Source organism: Gnatocerus cornutus, chromosome 3 (assembly GCF_029298725.1).
Source record: "Gnatocerus cornutus isolate USDA-ARS CGAHR chromosome 3, icGnaCorn1.1, whole genome shotgun sequence".
Taxonomy (NCBI): domain Eukaryota; kingdom Metazoa; phylum Arthropoda; class Insecta; order Coleoptera; family Tenebrionidae; genus Gnatocerus; species Gnatocerus cornutus.
Window position 1 is genome coordinate 2,838,988 of NC_142235.1, and position 24,791 is coordinate 2,863,778.

Genomic DNA, 24,791 nt, shown 5'->3' on the forward strand with positions numbered 1-24,791 from the left:
TCCAAACATTCAATGCTTTGGATTGAATTTTGTTAAATGTTGGATTTTTGGGTTTTAAACGCGTTTTCTGCGTTAATTTGATTCGATCCATGATGGGCTTTGAATCGTGTCATTTTTTAATTAATTTAATAGTTTTCAATAGAAATTGTCTGCTTTGTGTCATACATAACTATGTTCTAAAGTTTTAAGTAATTTAAACTTGTACAAAAGTGGTAATTAAGGAAAATAAACATTGCTCGCCTGTTGTTTTCTCCTCTTTTGTGTTTAAAGGATGACGATGTGCCAAAGGCGATTATTACAATTGAAAATTTAATATCTTTCGAATAAAATTATGCTTTTGACAATTATTATTATTGAATCGTATTAATACAAATATTAAACGATTGTGTTATTAAATATTAAATTGCATTGTGAATTTTGTGCATTTTTCCAGGCATATTGTAACGTGTTTAATAAAGTTTTACACAAAGCTTAAACAGTGGGTTTATTAATCCTATTAACAATAAGAGAATAATAGTAATATACAATATGTCCCCGGATTGAGTTCACAAGAGAGAAAAAAAGTTTATTTTCCATTTTACAAAAAAATGACAAAGGAATAACATTTTTTGCTTATTTCAAAACAGATAAATCTGCAATTAAAATTTCAATATTATTAGTTTGTACTCTTAAAATTAATTTTTTCATTATTTTTTTTATTAATTTTTGTAATCGTATTTAATTAATAGCAAGCTGTGGATTCACAATATCAAATAGTGTGTTAAACATTAAAGAAAAATTTACCCAATAATGCGTAAGTATTAAAAAATTGGAAAAAAATGCAATTGCATCCTTAACAATAATTGAGAAAATTCGAAAGAGTGTTAAAGAATTACGAGTTAGAATTGAACTATGAGCTAAAACAGGTAATAGGTCAATCAAATAGTGGAAATTGGTTTGAGTTACGGAACAAATTTCATTCCTTTGACATTTTTTGCGAAATTAAAAATAAAAAAGTTCTTCGTTATTTTTTGTTTTTTTCGATTTTAAGAACACAGCTTTATAATATTAAAGTTTTAATTAAAGATTTATTTATTTTAAATTAAGCAAAAAATATTATTCCTTTGTCATTTTTTTGTAAAATGAAAAACGTTTTTTTTCTTCTTGTGAACTCAATCCGGGGACATACTGTAGGTACATACAGGCTGTCCCAGAACTCGCGCAGGACCCGTTAACAGCGGATGCAAATGTTAAATTTGAAACGAACTGCACAAGAAAAAGTGTAAAATAATGTTTAGTATTCAAATAAAATCGGTTTTACTTTAACCAATAAAATCTCTTTCTCGAAAGTTATTTTCAAAAAATTTGTGCGTTTCCTTAGAAACATTTATGCGAATTGTTGAAAAAAAATATCCATAAATTGTTGGTGTGTTCTGTCACAATGACATTTAACCTAAGAGCAACTAAACTTAACTAAACCAAAAGAAACAAATCGAAATTAAATTAAACTAACTAAAGTAACTAAATGAAGTGTTCGAAGTGACCACCACCAACTTCAATACAAAGCTTTGTCTTCCTAATAAATTGTTTCTGGCATTTGTTAACATTTGTTGTGTTGCTTAAGCCATCGCCTGTTGACTCCTGTGTCGCAAAATATCAACATTTTTTACTGGCACACGGTAAACACAGTTTTTAACGTGAACCCACAAAAAAAAATCTAAAGATGTGAGGACTGGGGATCTGGCGGGCCAAGATATTGGACCTCCGCGCCCTACCCAGCGATTTGGATATTGTTCATTTAAAAATTCTCTAACACTAAAAGCAAAATGGATAGGTGCTCCATCACGCTAATACCAGTGATAATTAATATTCCTCCTATGTATTTTTCCGACAGTTTTGATATTGCTAAGCAACAAGTAAAGTGTAGTTCAGGTACAATTAGTTGAAAGTTTGTGATTGGTCAACTTTAAATTGCTCTAATTCAAAATCTAATGACTTAAAAAATTATTTTTTTGCAAATTCATATACAAGTAACTATACAGAATCTGTGGTTAACGGGTCCTGCGCGAGTTCTGGGACACCCTGTATAAAATATGTAAACATCTTTTGCATAAAATTGCTAAAAATGCGAAGAAAATCGTGTTAGATTTACCTAGTTTATAAGTCCGAAAAAGACTCATTTTAAACACTTAAATGAGTCCGTAAAAGTTCTATTTTCGAACGTGAATATTAAAAGAGTTATTGACTGGGGTGCTGAACCTGGCTTAGCACCGAAACCATCGAATATATCGATTTCACTATCTAAAAAATGGTCTGTCAGTTTAAAGTATAATTGGCGCAAGTAGATACCCACTGCAACACCCAAATTGTAATTAATTGTCATAGTTTGAGAAAATGTTAGTTGAAGAGTCTTCTGAGTATTCATCAAAAAGAAGAAATAATTCTTTTTATTTTCTGCATTCCAGTTGTACCAATTTGTGGTTAGCAGCAATGAATTCAACTGGTTTGACTGGAAAAAACCACTGCAAGAAAGGAATGAATGAAAGTGTTATCTTACGACATTTTCCACCATTTGTCCCGTCAGTATAATGTGGGCAAAAGTTAAAATTGCTGATAAAATGCCAGAATAGGTTCTCGAGTAGGTCCCTTCCAAATTTTCTGTAACCTTTTGAAAAAGGTTAAGAAGTTAGATAAAGATTCTACTTACAGTGAATATGAAAACTAAGACAGAGATGCCCAAAATTGCACCTGTGACGCTGTACAGAACTATCAGTGGATTAAGTTTACGCATCATTTCTAAAGTGGATCTGAAAAATAAATTAACACAAAACGAACCATCGAAATGTGACGCATACAAATAAAGATATACATGTCTCTCAACAGCAATTCTTAGTTTTTGTTTAACAATTTCTTGGTATTCTTTCTGATAAAACAATGTATCGTTACTGTCAAACCCATCATCAATTCCTTTTAAAAAATCGATCAGTAAATAATAGTCGAAGCGTAAACGTCCCACGACATAGTAAGTCATGTAAAACAGAGCCTGTGTCATCAAAACGACTGGAACACAGCCTAATCTGTACAATACTGATAAACAGATTTCCCATTGTGAAAAAAACTCTTTGAAAATTGCAAGAGGAAAAAATAATTCATTGTCGATTGGCATCGGTTTCATGAAAGTTACTCCACAGAATACAATCAAAGTCGTGTTGATCAGAGTATAGGTGTTAAAATAGAGACCTTCCAATTTAATTTTTTTCTTAGTTGCAACACTGGCTGTCTTAGTCATGTCCCAATATTCAGACGTAATGATTTTATCTTGATACATTGATGACATTAGTGGAATTACAGCAATTGAACCAAAAGACTACAAAAAAAAAACTAGAAAACAAATTTGTTGTTGTACTCACAAAAAGAAGCACTCCGTAAGATGGGAAGTACTTGAGGAAGTACCAAAAATTGAACTTTTGCAAAAAGAGAAAAGTCTGAAAAAACAGTAAAAGAGCGAGGCTGCTGGTGAGGATTCCTGTTAAGATTTTAATAAAGATATTTTGAAAAGCATCGATATAAATAAGACGAAGCAACCAAAGAGGGTCACCTGAAAAGAACTTGACTAAATATGGGGTATTTCTGAAGCCTTATACCTTTTTTAGAGAACTGGATGACTGTTGGTGCTTTCATTTCTAAACGCCAAGTAAAATGTCGGACCAAATATAATGTGATAATAAGCAGCTCTAATTGGGAACTAAATATTGTTGTTACAATTGTTGTTATGGCTACTAATCTATAATCTATAACAGTTATGGGTTAAAACTGTTTTCTTTAATCGGTCAGTTATTGGGTTATAATACGTATAAATATGACTCCTTAATTTGCCTGTGTTTTGTATGTGCTTGGTTCCTTTGCAGAAGTCCTTTACTGAATAGCCACTTTAGCTAGTTACATTTTTTTTGGACTAGTTGTTACTGTTTATGGACGACGCATAATCGAGTTTAAAATAGCAGATGAATCCGTAATAGTAGATTACATACTGAAGTGGAAAGTGTTTCATTTCACAGCTCGAGGGCAGCAAATGCGCGAGACAGGAATGAAACTTTCCACCAAGGTATTGTAACGTTGGCCGAAAAATCAAAGTTTCACTTTTAACAATAACAATTTATTGTGCACTTTGAACACTTTCGATAATTCGCAATTATTCCACTTTACAAGACTTCCAAATACTTGACTATTTACATCCTATTCCTATTGCCTTATATACAAATATTCCCCAGAATCTTCTCGTAACAGTATGTACACTATTATTCACAATCATTTAAATGAACAAACAAGAAACATGTTTGATTTAAAGATTTTTACGTCAATTGTGTTATCTTCTTAAAGAGTGAAATGTCACTAGTAAACCTAGTTGATTAAATAAAAGGCCGTCTCGAATAACGTTAAGTGCAAAAAAGCGACCTTAGAAACTCAATATTTAAAATTTATTTTTATTAAAACACATGTTGATAAATGTTGCACCCGAAAAAAGTTTTCATTGACAAGATTTTTCAAAGAAAAACTATATATTGTAAATTGTAGAACGTTTTTTCACTAGTATCTCAGTTTTGACAAATTAACGGTTACAACGTTATTCGAGACGGCCGGCTCTTCAATTATTGTTATTGAGTATATCAGAATAATGCTCATAATTAACACTTAGTAGGCGCTGCACGATTGGCATTCTATCAAATTTGTTAGCAAAAGTCGTAACAAATTTGGGTTTTCTCCTCGTGATTTTTTCCTAAAAACAATGTCCGACAGTGAAGTAGAGTGTACTCCTCCAGAATTGCGCTGTTATTAAATTTTACAAAGACTAACTCACTTTTTAAAACAAAAATTTGTTTTTGAGGTTAATTACTTGTCAAAAAAAATCGATTCCGGTTACCACCTACGCCTGTTTACTTATGTAGATTATTCCAGCTATCTTAATTTAAAAATTTTAGTTCAAAATCGTCCGTGGCGCCCCCAGAGGTTGGGAGGTGCTTTATTCCTGACCGATTACGACTCATTACTGACCGATTTTAAGTTGTTTTTGACCGCTGAATTGGATATCTTTGGAATCGCTCACTTTCTAACCTCGTAGTGTAATGGAACAAGCAAAGCATGAGTAAAGCTGACGAATGCATTGACAGGTACGCCACTACAAGCAACTGAAACACAGAACTTAATATTAATAAGGTCAATTCAAAAAAAAAAACATTAATCTTGTTTAATAATTGACAAAATATATCAAATGTTACAGTCAACATCATTCAGTCTAAATAGTTCTGTTAATTTTTGTACTATAATAAATATATTTCAGTTTCAATGACACATATGTTAGTTTTAATAATTATTATGGTAGCAATGTAAGGTCGTAAAAAAAGTATAGTATGTAACACGTTTATAAACTACTCTAGACACACATTACTTTAAACACTCGCTCCGCTCGTCCCTAAATAAACTCGTGTCTAAAGGGACGTTTATAAAACTTATTACATAATACACTATTTAAGTACGTGTAACTAACATAATTTTTTAGTTTAAGGGTCTACGCTACGCATATACCCGGTATATGGCTTAAGATTTTTCGTTTTTGAAGCGCATTTTGGACTTTGAAAAATCGCTCGACCTCTGTATGTATGCGTCTCAGGTAGAGCTATGGAGGTGACATCTTCGAATTTTGAAAAAGTGAAAAATTTGACTTTAAGTAATTAAAAACTGAAATTCCCATTTTTCGTTTTTAAGGAATATGAAGCAACCTACGAAGTTAAAAAAAATACCAACATGTGGAGAATTAAAACCTCTATGGAGGTGACATTTTTGTTTTTGTCATTATGCTATAATTTTGAAGTTATTAATAAAAAAACAAATCAAAAATAGGCAACCAACAGTACAACTAACGCAAATCATCTTATGCAAATCTCATGATTTACGACCGCTCACTAGGGGGTCACTGATGTTCCGCCCAATTGTAATAAACTGCTGTCGGGTAAAAGTAGGTAATGACCCAACTCTGGTCGCTCTCGGCAACAAACATCGAAGGTACTTGTAGCAAGTGAATTGAGAAATAATATTTTTAAACTGTAATATAATTCACTGTTTTCTACACCACCCTTGGGGTACAGAGAGACGGCGCGTTTTTTTTAAGTGCTCTCCCCAATAGGCCTGCTGCACTCTTTTGACTCTAACTATAAAACTACTTTATTTTAGAAATGACAATCCGGACATTTGAATGAACATAATTTATAAGTCTTTCTTTAAAATTCTTCTAATCGTTTGTTCTCGGCTAACTCTAGAATCTATTATTTCAGGAAGTAAGGCATTCATATAAAATTTTTCCAAATGGGAAACCATAAATGTATTCCAAAAATCATTGTCTCTCTCTACAATTGTACATTTCAAATCTAGTTTTGTATAAACTACAAAAAAACATCTATCCCGTTTAGTAATATGCAGCTGACCTTGAATTTGATACATATAATTATGGGACCGTTTTAATTCTATTGTACCTTCGTTATTAGGATTAATTTGACAGAAATCTATAAGTTTCTCGTTTACCGCTCTTTCAATGGTACTGTTTCTTGCTGAATAAGGACATTTAATTTCAATTATCGCATCAGTTCCAATTAACCCATCAGGGGTGGCGCCTAAAAATTTTTTTATCATCGTCTATAAACAAACCGCAATTTTGAACTTTTAAACCCGTGATTTCCATAAATTTATTTGTGGCTTTTTCTTCATTATCAACTCCGTATTGTAATGCATTCGGTAGTTTTTTTGACCTCAAACCAGAACCATATAACAATGACTTTACCGTGTTTGACGTGTCTGTTCCGTCTCTCATTTTACAAATTTTTCCGAAATTACTCGTTGTCAATCTAATTTGCCGTTCTTTGTTCCATTCATCGCTATGGCCAATGACAGCTCATTTAAAAATATATTTTTTCTTGTTTCGTACTCCTCCAATAATATGTCAGGAACTACTTCGTTGGATTCTGAGTTTTTGTTACACGCACCATAATCCGAATCTGCACTTTGTAATCTAACATTAATTTTTCTACCATGCTTTTTCTTCTTTTGTTTTAATTTATGTTCCCGAAATTTATTAACGTATATTCCCGGAGTATCAAATCCCGCATTGTTTTTTAAAAATTTATATACAAAAGTATGATCACTATTAAAATTCAATGCTGCCGCATAACATCTCCCTTGGTAAGACCCGGCAAGAGAAAAGTTAATTCGTTTCCCACCTACAAATTTATTAACGACAGAATTGAAACATTCCACTATGTTATTATCCACGTCGTAAAGTAAACTAACTGACAAATTCGCGACTCTATTTTAGGTAAAAATATATCGTAGAGAGAACTATTTTTAAAATTATTATACTCAATCAAATTTGTGGTATTTCCAACTTTATTACAAAAATAAGTTGCGCATCTACTGTGATCACCGAATATATGAGCAGGTCCATTATGAATGTCTCGTTTTAAATTTTCGATTTTTTCTGAGAATGGCAAATTTTCATTTTTTCTGTATCTAATCGCACTTACTACAGCTGTTCTAAATTTAAGTATATTTGTTCGCAAAAATTTTCTAACTTGAAGGTCTGTTCTGTGAATTTTTGAAATTTCGCGCAATTTTGTACAATAATTTCTTAAAACATGATTTCTACACTCAATTTTTTGAATAAAATATGTTGGTCCATATGGTCTTGCTGCTTGAATTTTCTTATACACACTACTGTCTCCATCACCGATAATAAATTTAAATCTTAAATTATGCATCTGAACAGACTTTTTAAAAGCCTCTAAAATAACACCTGCCTCCATTGATGTGGATGATTTTTTCCAATTTGCAAAACATTTATGGCGGGGCACTGATTTCTTATCAGTCTTGAATCGTTTACAAAACTTGCATAATTTATTTTTAACAGCCACATATAAAATTTTTTTGGTTCTCGCACCGATTACACATCCAACTACCGATAAAGCATTATAATTAGACTTATAAGAACGCTTGGACCATGCTCCATCAACAATTACCGTAATAAAAGGTACCCCATCAAGTTCTGAAAATTGCAATTAAATTGATCGTGTTTTAAATTTTTTATAGTATTAAACAAATGATTTATATCTACAATTCTACGACCACTGAGAGAAAAATTTGTATTATTGCAAACATTTTCTATTTCAAAGACATCGTCCGATAACTCTGACTCAAAACCGCTATTTACATTTTCACTTTTGGAACTCTTTCTAACATTTTTCCATAACCGCTTCGCAATTTGCTTTCTACTTTTTCGTTTAACTGATGTGCTTACATGATTTATTGAACCGTTCGCCATTGTAAAATAAAATAATTAAAAGCAAATAATAATCTAATCTAAAAAACAAAAATTTGCCAGCAACGGTAAACACTCTCTATATCTGTAATAAACAGCAATTCTGATACAAGCAACTCACCCACTTTGAACAACAAAACTCACTAAAGAGATTTAGAAAAGTAAATTGATTTTCCTGTGTGGTTCTGACTTAAAAAATATTAACCAATATAGAAACTATGATAATTTAAAATGTTAAAATTGTTAAAAATGAATTAGAGAACTATTTTTATTGATTATCGGGATGTATTATTATGAAGAGTTAATTTTTAAATCACAGAAAACAACAGAGTCGAAAAGGTCCAAAAACTCATGTGTCAGGTAAAAGGTTTGGTTAAAAAAAATTAAATGCGTTTTTCTCAAATAAAAATAATAAAATAATAAGTAATTTTAAACTTTCCCCGGCGACCAGTGAGGAAAAATTTCGGACTACATTTACGAAAATTACATTTTTCAATTAAAAAACATTCTGCCATTACGTACTATGGAAACTGGAAATTTGCGGATTTTATACATACATTTTCCATTAATTGAAAAAAAAAATTACGCCCGTAAAATTTTTACCTACTAGAACCAGAAATTTCACGGGCTCAAAACGCAGAGAAACTCAAATCCTGATATTTAAACTCATCTTTGGTCCAACACGAATTTATTGTTCCAACCGCTGGGTTTCTTAGGAAATGTGCAGGTCAAGCGACCGTTTCCATAAAGTTTATGATTCCCTCATTACCAAATCCTCGGTAATCCCTTTTGGCAGCTGTCAATCAAAGGTGTTGTTAAAGTTGCATACTTTTCAAACAGAAATTTTCGGGCAGGCTCGTAGACCCTTAAGCTTTGAAAAATACATTCAAGTCTCTTACTTTATATGATTAACAATTAATAATTATTTCTTGAAAATAGTGCACTTTGCATTTTAGTTACCACGCCACCACAGTAACCATCAGATTTAATAGAATTTTTGTGTCAAAAAAGTCTTTTAGAAGAACTAATAATCCGAAAACGCGACGACAATTGTGTTAAATTTACTTACAAACCTGATAATTTATTATTAAATTATAATTAAATAATGTTGTTTAATCGTTTCATTAAACCAATAGGGATGTGTTATTAGTTGTTACTTTTTGGGATTTAATCCAAAAATGACACATTTTTCGAACTTAAATGAGTGCGTAAAATAGCTATATTATGAAGCGTGTCCTAAAAGTATTATTTCGCATAATTAAAAGAGTCACTGACTGGTGTACTGAACTTGGCTCAGCACCGAAACCATCGAATATATCGATTTCATTACCTAAAAAAAGGTCTGTCAGTGTGATTTAATTGGCGCAAGTAGGTACCCACCGCAACGCCCAAATTGTAATTGATGGTCATAGTTTGAGAAAATGTTAGTTGAAGAGTCTTTTGAGTATTCATCAAAAATATGAAATAATTCTTTTTATTTTCTGCATTCCAGTTGAACCAATTTGTAGTGAGCAGCAATAAACTCAACTGGTTTGACTGGAAAAATCACTAAAAAACAAAAGGAAAAGAAGTAAAATCTTACAACGTCTTCCACCATTTGCCCTGTTAGAATAATGTGAATGAAAGTCAGTGTTGCTGTTAAAATGAAAGATAAAGTTCTCTGGTAGGTTTTTTCCAAATTTTCTGTAACCTTTTGAAAGAGGTTAAGTAGTTAAATAAAGATTCTACTTACAGTGAGCATAAAAATTAAAATAGAGATGCCTAAAATTGAACCCGTGATGCTGTAAAGAACTATCAGTAGATTAAGTTTACGAGTCGTATTTACTGTGTGTCTAAAAAAAATAATAAAAAGAAAAATAACTTTGAAGATGTAAAGCATACAAATAAAGATAAACATGTCTCTCAATAGCAATTCTTAGTTTTTGCTTTACAGCTTCTTGGTATTTTTTCTGATAAAACAATGATTCGTCACCGTCAAACCCATCATCAATTCCTTTCAAAAAATCGATCAAAAGATATAATTCGAAGCGTAAACGTCCCACCAGGTAGTAAGTCATGTAAAACAAAGCCGGTATCATCAAAGCAACGGGAATATAGCCCAATCTGTACAACACTGATAAAACTCTTTCCCATTGTGGAAAAAACTCCTTGAAGATTGCAAAAGGAAAGAAAAACTCAACGTCGATTGGTATCGGTTTCATAACAGTTAGTCCACAGAATATAGCCATAGCCGTGTTTATCACAGTAAAAGTGTTAAAATACAGAGCTTCCAACCTAATTTTCCTCTTAGTGGCAACACTGGCTGTCTCAGTCATATCCCAGTATTCAAAGTCATTTGATCATAGTACATTGATGGCATCATTGGGATTACAGCAATTGAACCAAAAAACTACTATAAAAGTAGAAACCAAATTCCATTTTACACTTACAAAAAACAACATTCCGTAAGCTGGAAAATACTTGATAAAGTACCAAAAATCGAACTTTTGCAAAAAGAGAAAAGTCTGAAAAAGCAGTAATAGAGCGAGGCTGCTGGTGATGATTGCTGTTGCAATTTTTGTGAAGATGTTTCGAAAAGCATCGATGTAAATGCGACGAAGATGCCAGAGAGGGTCATCTAAAAAAAGCTTAGACTAAATTTCGGATATTTCTGAAGCCTTGTACCTTTTTTAGAGAAGCGGACGACTGTTGGGGCTTGCATTTCTACGCGACAAGTGAAAAGTTGAGTCATAAAAATTAGCTCTTATCTGAATTAAGTCGTGTTGTTAGAATTGTTGTTATGGCTACTAATCTATAATCTATAACATATGTTTACTTAAATCGGTTATTCATTGAGTTATTATAAGTTTAAAATTGCTGCTTAACGGACGAGGCATAATCGAGTCGAGAATAGCAAATAAGTCCGTAAAAACTTTTTAAGTTACTAACTTCATTTTTTTGTTAAAGCTCTTAAATAGACATTCAAACCTCTTACTTTGTATAATTAATAAAAGTTAATTCTCGAAAATAGTGCGCTTCGGATTTTAGTTACCATGCCACCACTGTAACCATCAGATTTAATAGAATTTTTGGGAAAAGAAAGTCTTTTTAAAAAATGAATCTTTTTTAAAAAGCATTTTATTCGTCTGTATTCATACATAGTAACAAATCTAAAAACTATTCTTAGGAAATATCATTTTTGTTTAATTCTAACTAAATTGTTTTAAGCAAACACCGAAATATTTTTTTTTGTATAAATTGCAAAATTCTAAAAAAATTCCAAAAACTCGAAGACAATTGGGTAAGATTTATTTACAAATCTAATAATTTAATCATATGAATGTACCCTTCAGATTAAATAAAGTTGTTTAATTGTTGTATTAAACCACTATGTTTTATTAGTTGTTACGGTCACTTTCGATCTTAAATGAGTCGGTAAAGTAGCTATATTTGGTAGCGTATACTAAAAAGTATTATTTTGCATAATTGGGAAAATGCACATTTTTGAATTTTGACGAAAATCGATAGTTTTCATGTCGTATAATATGATGTCGCTAGTAAAAAAATTGCAAAAAAATTGTTTATAATTTTTTAAGCGTTTTTAAAAGTCTGATTCGAGCGAGATTGGAAAACATACTTAGCGAGGCTAGCTTTGTGACGTCACATCTCAACTTCGCTCTTAGCAGAGCCGTGCGTTTGTATTACTATAATTCGATTGCCGTCTTTATAATTAAAAATGGGGTCAAAACAGTGGTGTTTTGTGCCAGGATGTAAAAGTGCTAGTATTAATGCACCCGAAAAAATATTCATAACAGTTCCTTAAGACAATTAGAAGAAAAAAATAGTTATTTACAGTCGCGTGTAGTAACTTACATTTTACAGCGCGAAATCAGTTTGAAGCACGACGGCGTAGCCGGAGTGCTTTAATGATTGAGCGCTGTAAAATGGTTAACGCACAAGAGTTGTATTAAACTTTTTGGCGGAAAAATTTTAATTTAAATAATTGGATTTTTCAAAATTTATTAGAACTGTCACATCTGACATTTGTAAATTTCATCATCTGTCAATTCTGTCAATTTTGTAGTTGGTGCACAAAAAGTACACAAGATGGCGCTGTATAAAAAACGTTTTAATTTGACTTTAAAAAAAGAAATATTGTCTTAATTGAGATAATAATTTAGGTAGATTCCACTTTGGTGATCAATCTTCATTATGGTAAAGTGATTTTAATTTATAAACGCATGTGAAGAGCAGACGATTTGGGCAATTTTTACGATTTGGGCACGGCGTGTGTAAACGTCCAGGGCGCTTGTAAGTCTAGTGTTTCCAAAGATGTCAATTGAATGTTAATTTGACGTTTACAATTCATGAGGCCAAAAAATGCTTTTCGGCCGCGAGATGTTCGATGTCTGATGTTTCTATAAAGTGTAATATTTTAAATTTATTGTAATTAATTATGTTAGTACCCATGATACATGCAGGTATTACATTTTTTGATTGACTTTAACTCTAGTCCACATGCTATATTCAATAACTTTATTTATCAAAGTGTTTTATACAAACTTAAAAACAATGAATTGTTTGCTTAAACTGAAGACTTTTGTTATATCCGAAACAACTGCCAATTGTACATTTTCTCAAAGACTTGAAGCGTTGGGGGGTTTAATAAAAAAAATCCTTTGGCCTATCGAAAAAACTATTTGAAGAAATTTACCAATTTATTTGCGACTTTTATTCTATAGAGTAGTCTACAGTATGTCCCCGGATTGAATTTGCAAAAGGAAAAAAAACTTTATTTTTAATTTTGCGCATAAATCACGGAATAATAGTTTTTGCTTAAATTAAAACTTATCAGAATGTATTTCTGCAATCGTAAAAAACGAAAACTAACAAATAGTTATTTTTGTATTAAGTGCGCAAAATGAGTGTTTTTTTAATGGCGCTTAAGAATGCTAATTTTGGTCGAGACCGATAGGACGAGACCGTAAAGGCATTCGAAAGCGCCATAAAAACACGAATGAGCCACGAAATACAAACAATATTTTTTCTACAAACGCTCCTAATCGAATAAAACTCCTCCTGTAAAAAAAATTGCAGAAATTAGAGTTACCAGCGTCGCGCGTATCTAGGGAAATGCACTTGTTGTTTTCATAAACAAAAAACCGTTTTTTGGCGTTTTTCCAATTTTGGAGTGCAAACAATGGATTTTACTAGCGAAGACGACGATGTGGGAGCAGTTGCTGCTGCTGCGATATCCAATCTTCTCCCTGGTAAATCAAAATCCATGTAGGAGAAGCCTACATGCAATTTCGAGAATGGTGCACGAAGAAAAACGTATTGCAAGTTACAGAAAACGTATTACTATCATATTTAGAAGAGAAGTCCAGGAAGGTAAAACCACCAACTTTATAGAGTACGTTTTCTATGATGGAAGCCACTCTGAATGTCAAAGAAAACATTGACGTCAAAAAATTCTTGAAGTAAGTGGCGCTTGTCGTCGAGAAGAACTGATGAAAATGACTGATGATGGCATTCAAGATGTCGGGACCGTTTTGATTGTTAATGTCCTCGATAGTCAAAATCACTGCGAAAGAACTTTTACTGTTTCAAGTTTGGAGTACATTGAAATCTACAGGAAGTACAGAGCTTATTATTGTTATAAATTAAATTATGGCCTTTGTAATTTAAAAGAGAATAAACTTTGACATTATTTTGTTGACAGTGTTTTTTCGTTTTTTTTTTAGTCTAGTGCGCAAAACAGTTACTTCACGCACTATAAATGGTGTGCAAATGTCATCTTTTTTTGACGGTTGTAGAAAAAAACTTTTTTATTTTAAATTTTGCAACAAATGCCAAAAGAATAAAATTTATTTCTTAATTTAAACCAATTTTAAATATTTGATTAACCCACACCTCTTTCAGCACATAGTTCAATAATTCTAACTCGTAATTCGACTGCTTCGAATTTTATCGGATGCAACTGCATTTATTATCCGCAGCATTTTCGGTCAGTGATGTGATTTCCGCGACTCGGTGTGACACAAAGGGTTTCAAAGAACTCGATGGCGTGTCAATCCAAGCCAGAACAATGCTAGAGTCCGTCCATAAAATTGCGCGACTTATAACTTCGAAAGATTGGCGAATTTTAGCCATGATATAAACAACTGCTCCGTATCCATGCATTGATGCGTTGCAAAAACCGTGTAGTTCTATGTTTGAAGAAGAATCAGCGATTACCCTTCTAGGAAATTTGTGATCTTTAATGCGTATCAATTCTTTAACGAAAGTGAGCCATTTTAAAAATATGTTTTGCGGGAGTGACTTATCCCAACCTAATTTGAGGGACCGGATTTCCTGGATTATCAAATTTGCTGTCATTATTATCGGCCCGATCAAACCGAGCGTATCAAAAATTTGCGCCGTTATGGACAAACCCAACGTTTTAGAAAGTTTGTTTTTGAATAATTCTACGGTTGACTCCGATTCGTCGTTATTAGAAACAACTCGAGCGGAACTTTCGCAGTTCAAATTGAGCTTGTTCCAATATGCGTGTTAATTGAGTTTTGATTTCTTTTAATTCAACTTCAGTGTGCGCCCCCGTTAGCATGTCATCCATGTAAAAATCCCGGCGGATAACTTTACTTGCTTTCGGAAATTGATATTCGTTTAAGTTTGCTAGTTCCGCGAGACATATCGCGTGGCTATGAAGCTCGCGGGTTTGGTACCGTACGTGAGTGTCATGAGTTTGTATGTTTTTATTGGCTGTTTTTAGTTGTCGCGCCAAAATATTAGCTGATTTTTAGCATCATCCGGATGCATGACAATTTGACGGTACATCTTGCATATGTCGTCTGTTAATATGAACTGATGCGTGCGGAATCTTAAGACGATATTGAAAAGTTCTTGTTGTAATACCGGACCTAACAACAAATTATCATTTAGGCTTCTCCCGTTTTCACTAACTAGCGAGGCATCGAAAACTACCCGAAGCTTTGTAGTCTTGGCTCTTGACTCTATTATCACCCCGTGATGAAGCAGATAAATGCCGTTGTCTCGATATTCTTTTATGAACGTCGTGTATTGCAGTCTGTAATCCGTGTTCTTTGACAGTTTACGCTCTAAGTTGTGAAAACGTTTTATTGCGCTTTTTTGCGTGTCGACGATATCAAAGTTTGTAGTTTTCGTAGGCAGTCAGACAACAAATCGGCCGTTTAAATCGCGAGTAGTGTTGTTCAAGAAATGCCTTTCGGCTTCGATTTCAGGTTTAATGGCGAGAAACATTTCAAGTAAGACCTTAGATTACTTCTTGAGTTAGACATGAACGAATTTCAATAATCTTATCTTATTTTATCTAAAGGTAAAGGTAGGGTCGGAACTCTAATGGCATATTAAGCTATATTATATTTAAATGTACTGTAATGTTATGGTGTTCTATCTATGAGAAACTATTACGAAGCATATACACATACAAAAAACAGTCATTCGATTCTTTCTGGCAATTTTATCCCTTGGAATTTTTCGCTCTCCAAGAGAGTTTAGGTGCAACCTAAAAGTTAAAATTGTGATTATTACTTACGAAGTTAATGCACATGCAAAAAGCCGTCATTTGTTTTTTTTTGCCAATTTAAAAGGAGTACAAACGGGTACAGTCATAATTGACAACTTAATCTGACACTTTATTTCACTTTCGCTCATAGGCAAGGAAAATCAACTTTCGCTCTTTATTTTCGACGTCAAAATACAACGTGTTTATAAATGTTTCTACCATAAAAGGTGACTCTGGAATTCTTGTCGTGCACTATTTTGCCGCTTTGTTTTCATAGTGAATATAACTATCTTGAATTTTTTTTGTAATGTTACTTATGTCAATGACGTTTCAGTTACGGTTTTGTGTCTAAGTTTTTCATTTACAGGTTTTAAGTCACAACTAAAACAGTTTATTTCTCTAAACTTACTTTACTTCATGTTTGAGGTTAACTGCAAATGTCAGTTGAAAAATAGCAACTCACATTTGTAATAAGCGGCAAATTTCTTTAACATTAATAGCCACTCTTGATGCTAGAAACATTTATAAACACCTTGTAGTACTTTTGCTCCGCTTTCAAAAAAACTTTTTTATTGCAAACAATTCAATCTGCAATAATTAGCATTTTAATTATTATTAAGAAAATTTCATTGCACCCTAGCCCACTCTGCAGATTTTGACTTCGGCTGTAAGCTGTCAGAACAAATACTTTAACTCATCGTGTTTTGTAATGGAAATTTAGGTTGTTAGCAAATTTTTCTTTGACAACTCTGAAAATGACGACTGGATTCAAGCAATTCTGGTCGAAAATTCCTGTGCTTTGTCAGAAAGATATACTGAAACGAAAAACCTTGCTTCGCATGTAAAAGAAATTGTTGAAGTGGGATTTTTTATTAGTTAATACATTACCCTTACTTAAATAAAAATTCTAGTTTCCTTAAAAAACTTTATATCAAATTACGTTTGTACAAAAAATGTTGTATATAACACGTGGCTAAACAGTGCGTGGTTTTTGAAACAATATTTTAGCACATGCTTTTTAGAGTTATCAAGTATTTTCTGATTCAAGGCAATAATAGCTTTGGCAAACTTATCATTTTCGTAATCTATAAAATCAGAAATGACAACAGGGGCTTCTGAGTTTTCAACCAATCAAATTTCTCTTCTTACAATGAAAATCCTACAAATATGGGTGTTGCTGATAAAAACACATCTACGTACAGATTAAATTGTCTAAAATATCATTTTCACTTGGAGTCATAACTGTAATCTTTAATGTTCAAATGCTTTTTCAACTATTCCACCGCTTCTGAAGGAACCATTGAGTTGGGCCACGGCGTATCAACGTCTATGAAGACATCTAGAAGTCCCAGAGATATTTTACTTTCACCATAAACAAATATGACTTGGTTCGCATTTGCGACAGTCGTAAATTCAGAAGTTCAATTACTATGTCATCACTGTATAACACCAATTTGAAGAGTGAACTTTTAAGAACACATTTTTTAAAGAAACTTGGACGCCGCTTAGTTAAATCCATTAATAAAGTTAAAATTCAGACAACCAACTAGTGAAAATCTTATGCATTGAAATACTGAATTTTGAAATCATCTTCTCAAGATTAATGCGGACAAGATTTTACCCAAAAAAATCGAAAAAAATCTCTTCATCTTATTGTAAATTTCAAAATAATAAGACAGTTTGAACTTGCGTCAGGAAAACTTAAGCCTCTGGAAGAACTTGAAGTTAATTTACGCGTTGTTGCTAAGCCGAATGTGACGCAGACAAAAAGTGAGAATGAATTCAATTTCTTGCAATTTATTTCTATAACCCACAACCAATATTACAATATTTAGAATTAAATTATTAGATATTAGTCAACCATTCTTCAAAACACTCAATCACATCTTTATGATTCGCTTCCACGGCAACAGCTGAGGGTGTCTGATCCAAAGAATTTTGAAGGTTAACATCAGCGCCATGTTCTAACAAAGCCATTACTGTTTTCTTATTATTTCTTCTCGCCGCAAGGTGTAGAGCAGTGTTTCCATCCGAATCAACTTTATTTATGATATCTTTACAGTGTTTTACCAAAAACCTGACAGTAGAATCGTGCATTTTTGACACAGCCACGTGTAAACATGTTTGTCGTTTATTATCGACGGCTCTAACATCAGCTCCTTTTGAAAGAAGTAATTTTATAACTCGTGTGTGTCTATTATGAGCAGCCGCGTGCAACGGTGTCCTCCCAGTATTACTAGTCGTGTTGAGCTCCACGTCGGCGTCTGCTAGAATCTCAACGATTTCAGTGTGGCCTTTATAGGCTGCCCAGTGAATGGGTGTGATTCCTCGCTTGTCCTTAACGAGGTTTTGTTCCTTGTTTAGTAAAGTTTTGACCACTTCGGTGTGACCTTTCTGGCACGCGAGATGCAAAGGGACACGGTTGTCGACGTTTGTGGCTCCAGGATCGGCACCTTCTTTTAGTAAGTGTTTAACGATATTTACATGCCCGTGAGCAGAAGCAACGTGTAGAATTGTTTCTTTCCGGTCGTTAGTTTTCTCAATATTTTTCCCACTTTCCAGGTGTTCCATGATATTTTCCAAGTTTCCTTTTATAGCAGCCACAAAAACAGTTTCATCAGATAAGGAGTTAACACGCCTGTAAGATTGAAAATTACAATTTTAAAAGAATCATGAAACGATAATTACCTTTTACGATTCTTTTTTTCGGTATCCTCTAAAAGCTTCGCAATGTTGTCGTGGCCACGGTCCTTGGCGATGTCGCTCGCAAGATCTCCAACGTCGTCTTCAACAAAAACGTCGATTCCTTTTGTCACCAAGTGACTGACAACATCTTCGTGGCCTTCTTTAGTAGCATAATGTAAAGCAGTCATACCAAAATCATCTCTCTTGTCTTTGTCAACGTTTTTGTCGAGTAGCTCCACCACTATTTCTAGAAGTCCCGCTTCTGCTGCTCGATGTAAAGCAGTTCCACCCGTCACTGTACTCGCATTGACATCAGGGTTTTTTTCTAGTAAGTACTTGACTATGTCTGCTCGCCTGGCAAGATGTAGAGGAGTCTTCTTTTGGTTGTCTGTGAGGTTGACGCTTTGTCCCTGCTTGACTAGAAGCTCAACAATAGCTAGATGCCCCATGGTAGCGGCGTAGTGCAACGCTGTTTTTCCGATAAGGCTCTTTGCTTCAATATCAATATTTTTCTGAATGAGAAGATTTGCAGCTTTGAAGTTGCCACAAATGGCAGCGACATGCAAATGCGTTTTTTTGTGAGGATCGGTTCGGTTCAAACTCAGGTCATTTTGTATTAGAAACTCGAAGACTTCCTGATGGTGGTTTGCAATAGCTACTTGAAGAAGAGGTTTCGAATGTTGTTCGTCCAGGTCCTGTAGACTTGTTCTAGTGATAAGACTTTTTAGTAAGTTGATGTAGCCACTCGCTACACAATGATAAGACAAAGACTTTAAATCGTCGAAGAACCTTGGCATGCTCTCCCACTGATTGCTTATTTTTTTTGATAGTTCTTCCAGCGCCTCCAAGCACAGCGAAGCATCAGCGTACTGAAAGACATTCCACTCAAGCAATGTGTCTTTTTTAAAGAAAAAATTTGAAAAATCAGCTTGTCTGCAGTCTAGCAAGTATTTCAAAATTTCGGCTTGTATCGCAAAATCTTTGTCACAAATGATTTTAACCTGATTCTCTTTGTAGGGTAGATGCTTTTTTCCAAGCAGTACGGCCAGATGCAGCGGAGTTCTTCCACGTGCGTCAACGTCGTCCAAATGTTCTGGTGCATGTCTTTTAACGGCTTCCAAGTCTCTGTTAAGTATCGCCAAGTGAAGATAACAGTCTTTACCGAGTTCGTAGTCGATAAATTTTCTAACTTCGGTGTGTTTAATGTGAAAGATAAACTTCCTTTCTTCCTCAGGTACATCATTAAAATGTTCGATGAGCCACATGGCGGTGAAGTACTCGCTAAACGTGTGATGCCTCAAAGACAAATTTTCGTTTTCGTCAATTTTCATAATCTCAATCAGTGTTCGATTTTCAAGAAGATCGTTAACAAAACGACGATCCAGATAAACGTTCGTTAAGAAACTTAATAGGGTAGGCTCCAAACATGCTCGCAATGCAACGTTCTGATAACCTCTCATATAGAAGACCGTAGAACTCTTCAAAATATCTCGGATCTGCTCCAAATTAACACTAGTTCGTTTTTGCAAAAAATGATCTAGCTTTTTTCTCATAAAACTTGTGTAGAGTTGACTAACATTAAAGTTAGTATAACTGCATTCTTTATTTTGGAGGACCTCGGTTAGAATATACAAGTTCAGAGGCGTTTTCGTTAGTTTTGTACTGAAGCAGTTCCGCATTATATTCTTGATCGATTGTGAATTCAAATCAGCTTTTCGTAATCTCTCTTCAATGTACATTTGTTGCTCTTTTTCGCTTAGCGCTTCGACAGTGAAGTAGTGCGGTGACTTAAATGATCTTTCCATGGTTGTCTTCAGAGACGTGGTACCAGAAACCCAAACTTGGTACTTTTTTTTTGCTATTTTCTTAATAGCGTTGATTGCCTTGTTTCTAAAATCAGAATTTAGTTCGTTTAAACCGTCAAATAACAGTACTATTGAGAGGAAGTGGTCACAAAGATGTTCATGCTCATCGTTGCAACCTAGAAACTCTCTCACAAGTCCTTCAGTTGAGGTTTCTTTCTCTAGTATCGAAGTTTTTTCGCGTAGTGGAATAAAAGCAACCCAGTGGTTCTCCGGGCAGTTTTTTGCTAAATACTTCAGAAGCGTGGTCTTGCCACTTCCTGGTTCATCGATTAAGAGATTTACATGATTTTGAAAACCTGAACAAACGGACGCGGGGACTTTACAATCTGTCCATTCCAAACTGTCATTTTGTAGAACTAAAGAATTTGCATCTTCATTCACAGGAACGTGCTTGTCGGTCAAAATGAGATGAGGGGCTTTGTTTGGAGATTCCTTCATTGACACAATATCAAGAGTGAATCCATTTTCGATAATTGCTTGTCTGAACTCTTTAGATTTTCCTTGGCAATTAACAATTGTTGTTTTGTGGTAGCACAGTTCTTGCAACTGTGCAATGTCCACTTTTGATTTCAATAAAGCTCGCGGAATATAAGACTCCGGAAGTTCCTGAATTTTCTCCCCAAGCAGGACATGACCTTCCAAAGATTGAAAAATCTCTCGCGTTGTTATCATATTATTTACTTTCACACCACTTTTTTCCAACTCTGCAATGCTTTTAACCTCACGTCCTTCTACAGAAACTGTCAGCTGCTTCGTCATTTTATGGAACAAAGCTTTGTCAGTTTGTAAGAGATCGTCAAGTTTACGAAAGACTTTGAAGTGTTCATTGCCTTGAACATCCTTTCCCACCAAAATTAAGCTCAGTTTACATTGTAAAGTTTTAATAAAAGGAACGAGCGAAGAAATGATGGGATGTAAAGTCTTGGTGACATGGAGAAACAAAATACTTCGTTGTAGATAAAATGCAAATTGAAGTAAATCGTTTCCCGGGTCTTCAACTTTTTTATTTGCGATAAGTTTAATTCCAACTGCAAAATTTATCAGTGATTCAGATTGCAAGTCTGATAATTTAGTATCATAGCTCCAGTTATCAGAGATAAAATTGGTTTCCATGGAAGGTAGAACAGTCACATCAAACTGTTGAACACATTTTTCAATCAACTCAATTTTTGTATTCTTTTTATTAAAGGAAGGTTTGATGATGTGGTCAAACATCAGCAGTTTCATCAAATTTACGATGATTTGATCACGAGTAATGTTAGTGTTATTAAAATTCCTTTCACGCACATTCTGAAAAAAGTCCACGTAACAGATTGCCTTTTCAGGAGTAGAGTGGAATGTTTTTAAGAAAATCTCTTCGATTTCGTTCAAAATTTCTTCTTTATTTCTTTGTTCTGAGTAAAGATAGAATTTGTCGTAAAAATCACTGGAATTTTCGTCTGTTTTTTTAAACTGATAAACAGTTTTTTGTTTATCTGTCGGAAGTTCAGGACGCAAAGGCTTAACTTGAATATTAGCATTACTCTCAATATTTTGAAACTGTGTGTTTGTGAATAAGACTAATTTACAGTTTTGTGGAAATTTGCCGTTGTTTTTTAAATAAAAGTCCTCATACTCAAAAATCGAAAATCCCTTTGTCTTGTTGGTCTTATAATTTTTTTTGCTGAATAGAACTTTTGCCTCTATAACGTCTTTACTTTTTTCCCGATGCTTTAACTGGCACAAAAACTCATTTTTACTGCCGTCGCTGTATGTTACTTTTATTGATAGATCATCAAACTTTTCGTACCTGCTTGGGTTAGGACTAATAATGAAGTCTCTGACATTTTGGTCGAAAAGAAGTTTTAATCCAAACAATGCTGGCACAACTTTCTCGTACTCATAGCCTCTGTTAATAACTCCCGATTTTTGCTGAAATTTAATAGTGGATTTGTAACAAACTGACCAACTTTAGAGGGACTTGAAATATTTATGTATAATTGTAACTGAGCGCTGTTTAAAATTCTTACCTCATGTTCCATTTTGTAAATTCTCTCTCTGTGCTTGAAGAGATAGGTATTGGTACTGCAACATATTTAGCACTTTAAGACGTTTTCATTGTTCTGCGACGCATCTCAAGCAAACAATAAGTAGTACTGCTCTATTACTGCGTTTTATCATTACGGTTTTATAGCAGATTATCGTAATTATTTGAGTAGAATTCCAAATCGACTGCCAGTTAGATTGATTTCTTGATAAGGACGATATATATAATATTAAAATATTACTAAATATGTATGATTCAAAATTTATATACAAAATTATTTACTCGCCTAGAATGTATTGTTTGAACTGTAACCTGTTTATTAACCTATAAGAGCCCAATTCTAATTCGATTTTACGTTAACGCAAATCGTGGTTATAGTAGAACGCTTTTACCATGGCGTACCTGACTTTTAGAGTCGAATATTATCTTATTGCACTCATAATGTGAAGGGTGTAAACAGGCTATTGTGTCCGAAAATTAAAATTTACGACATCTTCAAGTAGGTAGAAAAAGGTTTACCCGTGTAAATTTTTAATTTTTGTTTATTAATTTGAAAAAACCGAGAGACTTCTTCATTAGATTGATCTAACCAAGGTTGCCACATCATGAAATAGGTTGTAAAGAAAACAAAGTGAACAAAATTCGTCAAACAGTTAACATCAAAATGATTTTTCATACTTACCGGTCGTCTTTATACATATTACCACTTCAAATAGATTGTTTAAAAAAACCTTTTAGTTTAACGACATTTTAATGTTCGACTTAAAGTCCCCAGTTTTTCTAAAAATTAAAGAATTAAGAACAAATAGTTTAACAGACTTCTTACAAAAGATTCTGGAAAGTACCTATTTGTGGATTAATTAAACAGCAAAATTGGATTGCGATAGAAATCTAATTTTGCGTATGTCAAATACGGGTGCAAATGGTACCGTTCTGGGAAAAAACAATGAGAAGGAAACGAATGTTTATAATTTATTTTGCAAATTCAGAAACATATTGTTGATATTAAATTTTGAATTACTATCGCGAAATTAAAATTTCGCACATCAAATTGATTGATGTTTAAAAATTGTAAACTATCCTTTGTCTTTATAACCCTAAAATTTATAAACGGCACAGCAAGGGTCAGACATTTACTTTTTGTATGTCAGTCACAATGACAATAAAGGTTGCTTTACATTGCCATGTCAAAAAGTGATTCAAAAATTCTTTATACTTATGTAAAATACACGTTCCAACATTAAAATGATGCTAATTTTTTCGTTCTCATTGTAAAATTTTGAAAACTTGATAGCCCTCGATTTTTTTAACTTATTTAAAATTTAAATTAATAAACAAAAATTAAAAGTAATTAAAAAAAAAACACGCTGAAGGGATCAACAATCATCTTGAGCCCCCGCGCTAATACCTAGAAGAGGCACGGGTCCAAATTTTTCTACCTACTTGAAGATGTCGTAAATTTTAATTTTCGGACACAATAGCCTGTTTACACCCTCCACATTATGAGTGCAATAAGATAATATTCGACTCTAAAAGTCAGGTACGCCATGGTAAAAGCTGGCTACTAGCTGGCTACTAGTAGGCAGCTTTTACCATGGCGTACCTGACTTTTAGAGTCGAATATTATCTTATTGCACTCATAATGTGGAGGGTGTAAACTAGCTGGCTACTAGTAGGCAGCTTTTACCATGGCGTACCTGACTTTTAGAGTCGAATATTATCTTATTGCACTCATAATGTGGAGGGTGTAAACAGGCTATTGTGTCCGAAAATTAAAATTTACGACATCTTCAAGTAGGTAGAAAAAGGTGGACCCGTGCCTCTTCCAGGTATTAGCTCGAGATTATTATTATTGATTCCGTCAATGTTCTCTTTTAAAAACGTTATTAAAGTTTTAATTTTTGTTTATTAATTTGAAAAACGCGAGAGACATAAATTTTTCAAACTTCTTCATTATATTGATCTAACCAAGGTTGCCAAAGTGAACAAAATTCGCCAAACAGTTAACATCAAAATGATTTTTCATACTTATCGGTCGTCTTTATACATATTACCACTCCAAATAGATTGTTTAAAAAAACCTTTTAGTTTAACGACATTTTAATGTTCGACTTAAAGTCCCCACTTTTTCTAAAAATGAAAGAATTAAGAACAAATACATAGTTAAACAGACTTCTTACAAAAGATTCTGGAAACTACCTATTTGTGGATTAATTAAACAGCAAAATTGGATTGCGATAGAAATCTAATTTTGCGTATGTCAAATACGAGTGCAAATGGTACCGTTCTGGGAAAAAACAATGAGAAGGAAACTAATGTTTATAATTTATTTCACAAATTCAGAGATAT

The 24,791-nt window shown here is 33.4% G+C and overlaps 2 protein-coding genes across 2 annotated transcripts; both read right to left on the reverse strand.

The window, feature by feature from the left end:
• Positions 1 to 2,155: 2,155 nt before the first annotated feature.
• LOC148176845 (uncharacterized) lies at positions 2,156 to 2,975 on the reverse strand. Its single transcript, XM_088033200.1, has 5 exons — positions 2,835 to 2,975; positions 2,687 to 2,786; positions 2,537 to 2,644; positions 2,329 to 2,488; positions 2,156 to 2,280 (listed from the first exon to the last, which is right to left on the reverse strand). Exons 2-5 carry the CDS (start codon positions 2,771 to 2,773, stop codon positions 2,156 to 2,158), a joined length of 480 nt encoding a protein of 159 aa, XP_087889326.1. The 5' UTR covers positions 2,774 to 2,786; positions 2,835 to 2,975.
• A 14,736-nt stretch (positions 2,976 to 17,711) lies between these two features.
• Positions 17,712 to 22,534, reverse strand: LOC148176846 (uncharacterized). Its single transcript, XM_088033201.1, has 3 exons — positions 22,426 to 22,534; positions 18,555 to 22,327; positions 17,712 to 18,504 (listed from the first exon to the last, which is right to left on the reverse strand). Exons 1-3 carry the CDS (start codon positions 22,435 to 22,437, stop codon positions 17,712 to 17,714), a joined length of 4,578 nt encoding a protein of 1,525 aa, XP_087889327.1. The 5' UTR covers positions 22,438 to 22,534.
• Positions 22,535 to 24,791: the final 2,257 nt, after the last annotated feature.

Coding starts and splice junctions, on each gene's coding strand:
- LOC148176845 (XM_088033200.1), bottom strand. CDS start 2,773: ATGATGCGTAAACTTAATCCACTGATAGTTCTGTACAGCGTCACAGGT. Junction 2,645..2,686: donor TCTTAGTTTTCATATTCACT/GTAAGTAGAATC, acceptor CTTTTTCAAAAG/GTTACAGAAAATTTGGAAGG. Junction 2,489..2,536: donor GACAAATGGTGGAAAATGTC/GTAAGATAACAC, acceptor GGTTTTTTCCAG/TCAAACCAGTTGAATTCATT.
- LOC148176846 (XM_088033201.1), bottom strand. Junction 18,505..18,554: donor GAAAAAAAGAATCGTAAAAG/GTAATTATCGTT, acceptor TCAATCTTACAG/GCGTGTTAACTCCTTATCTG.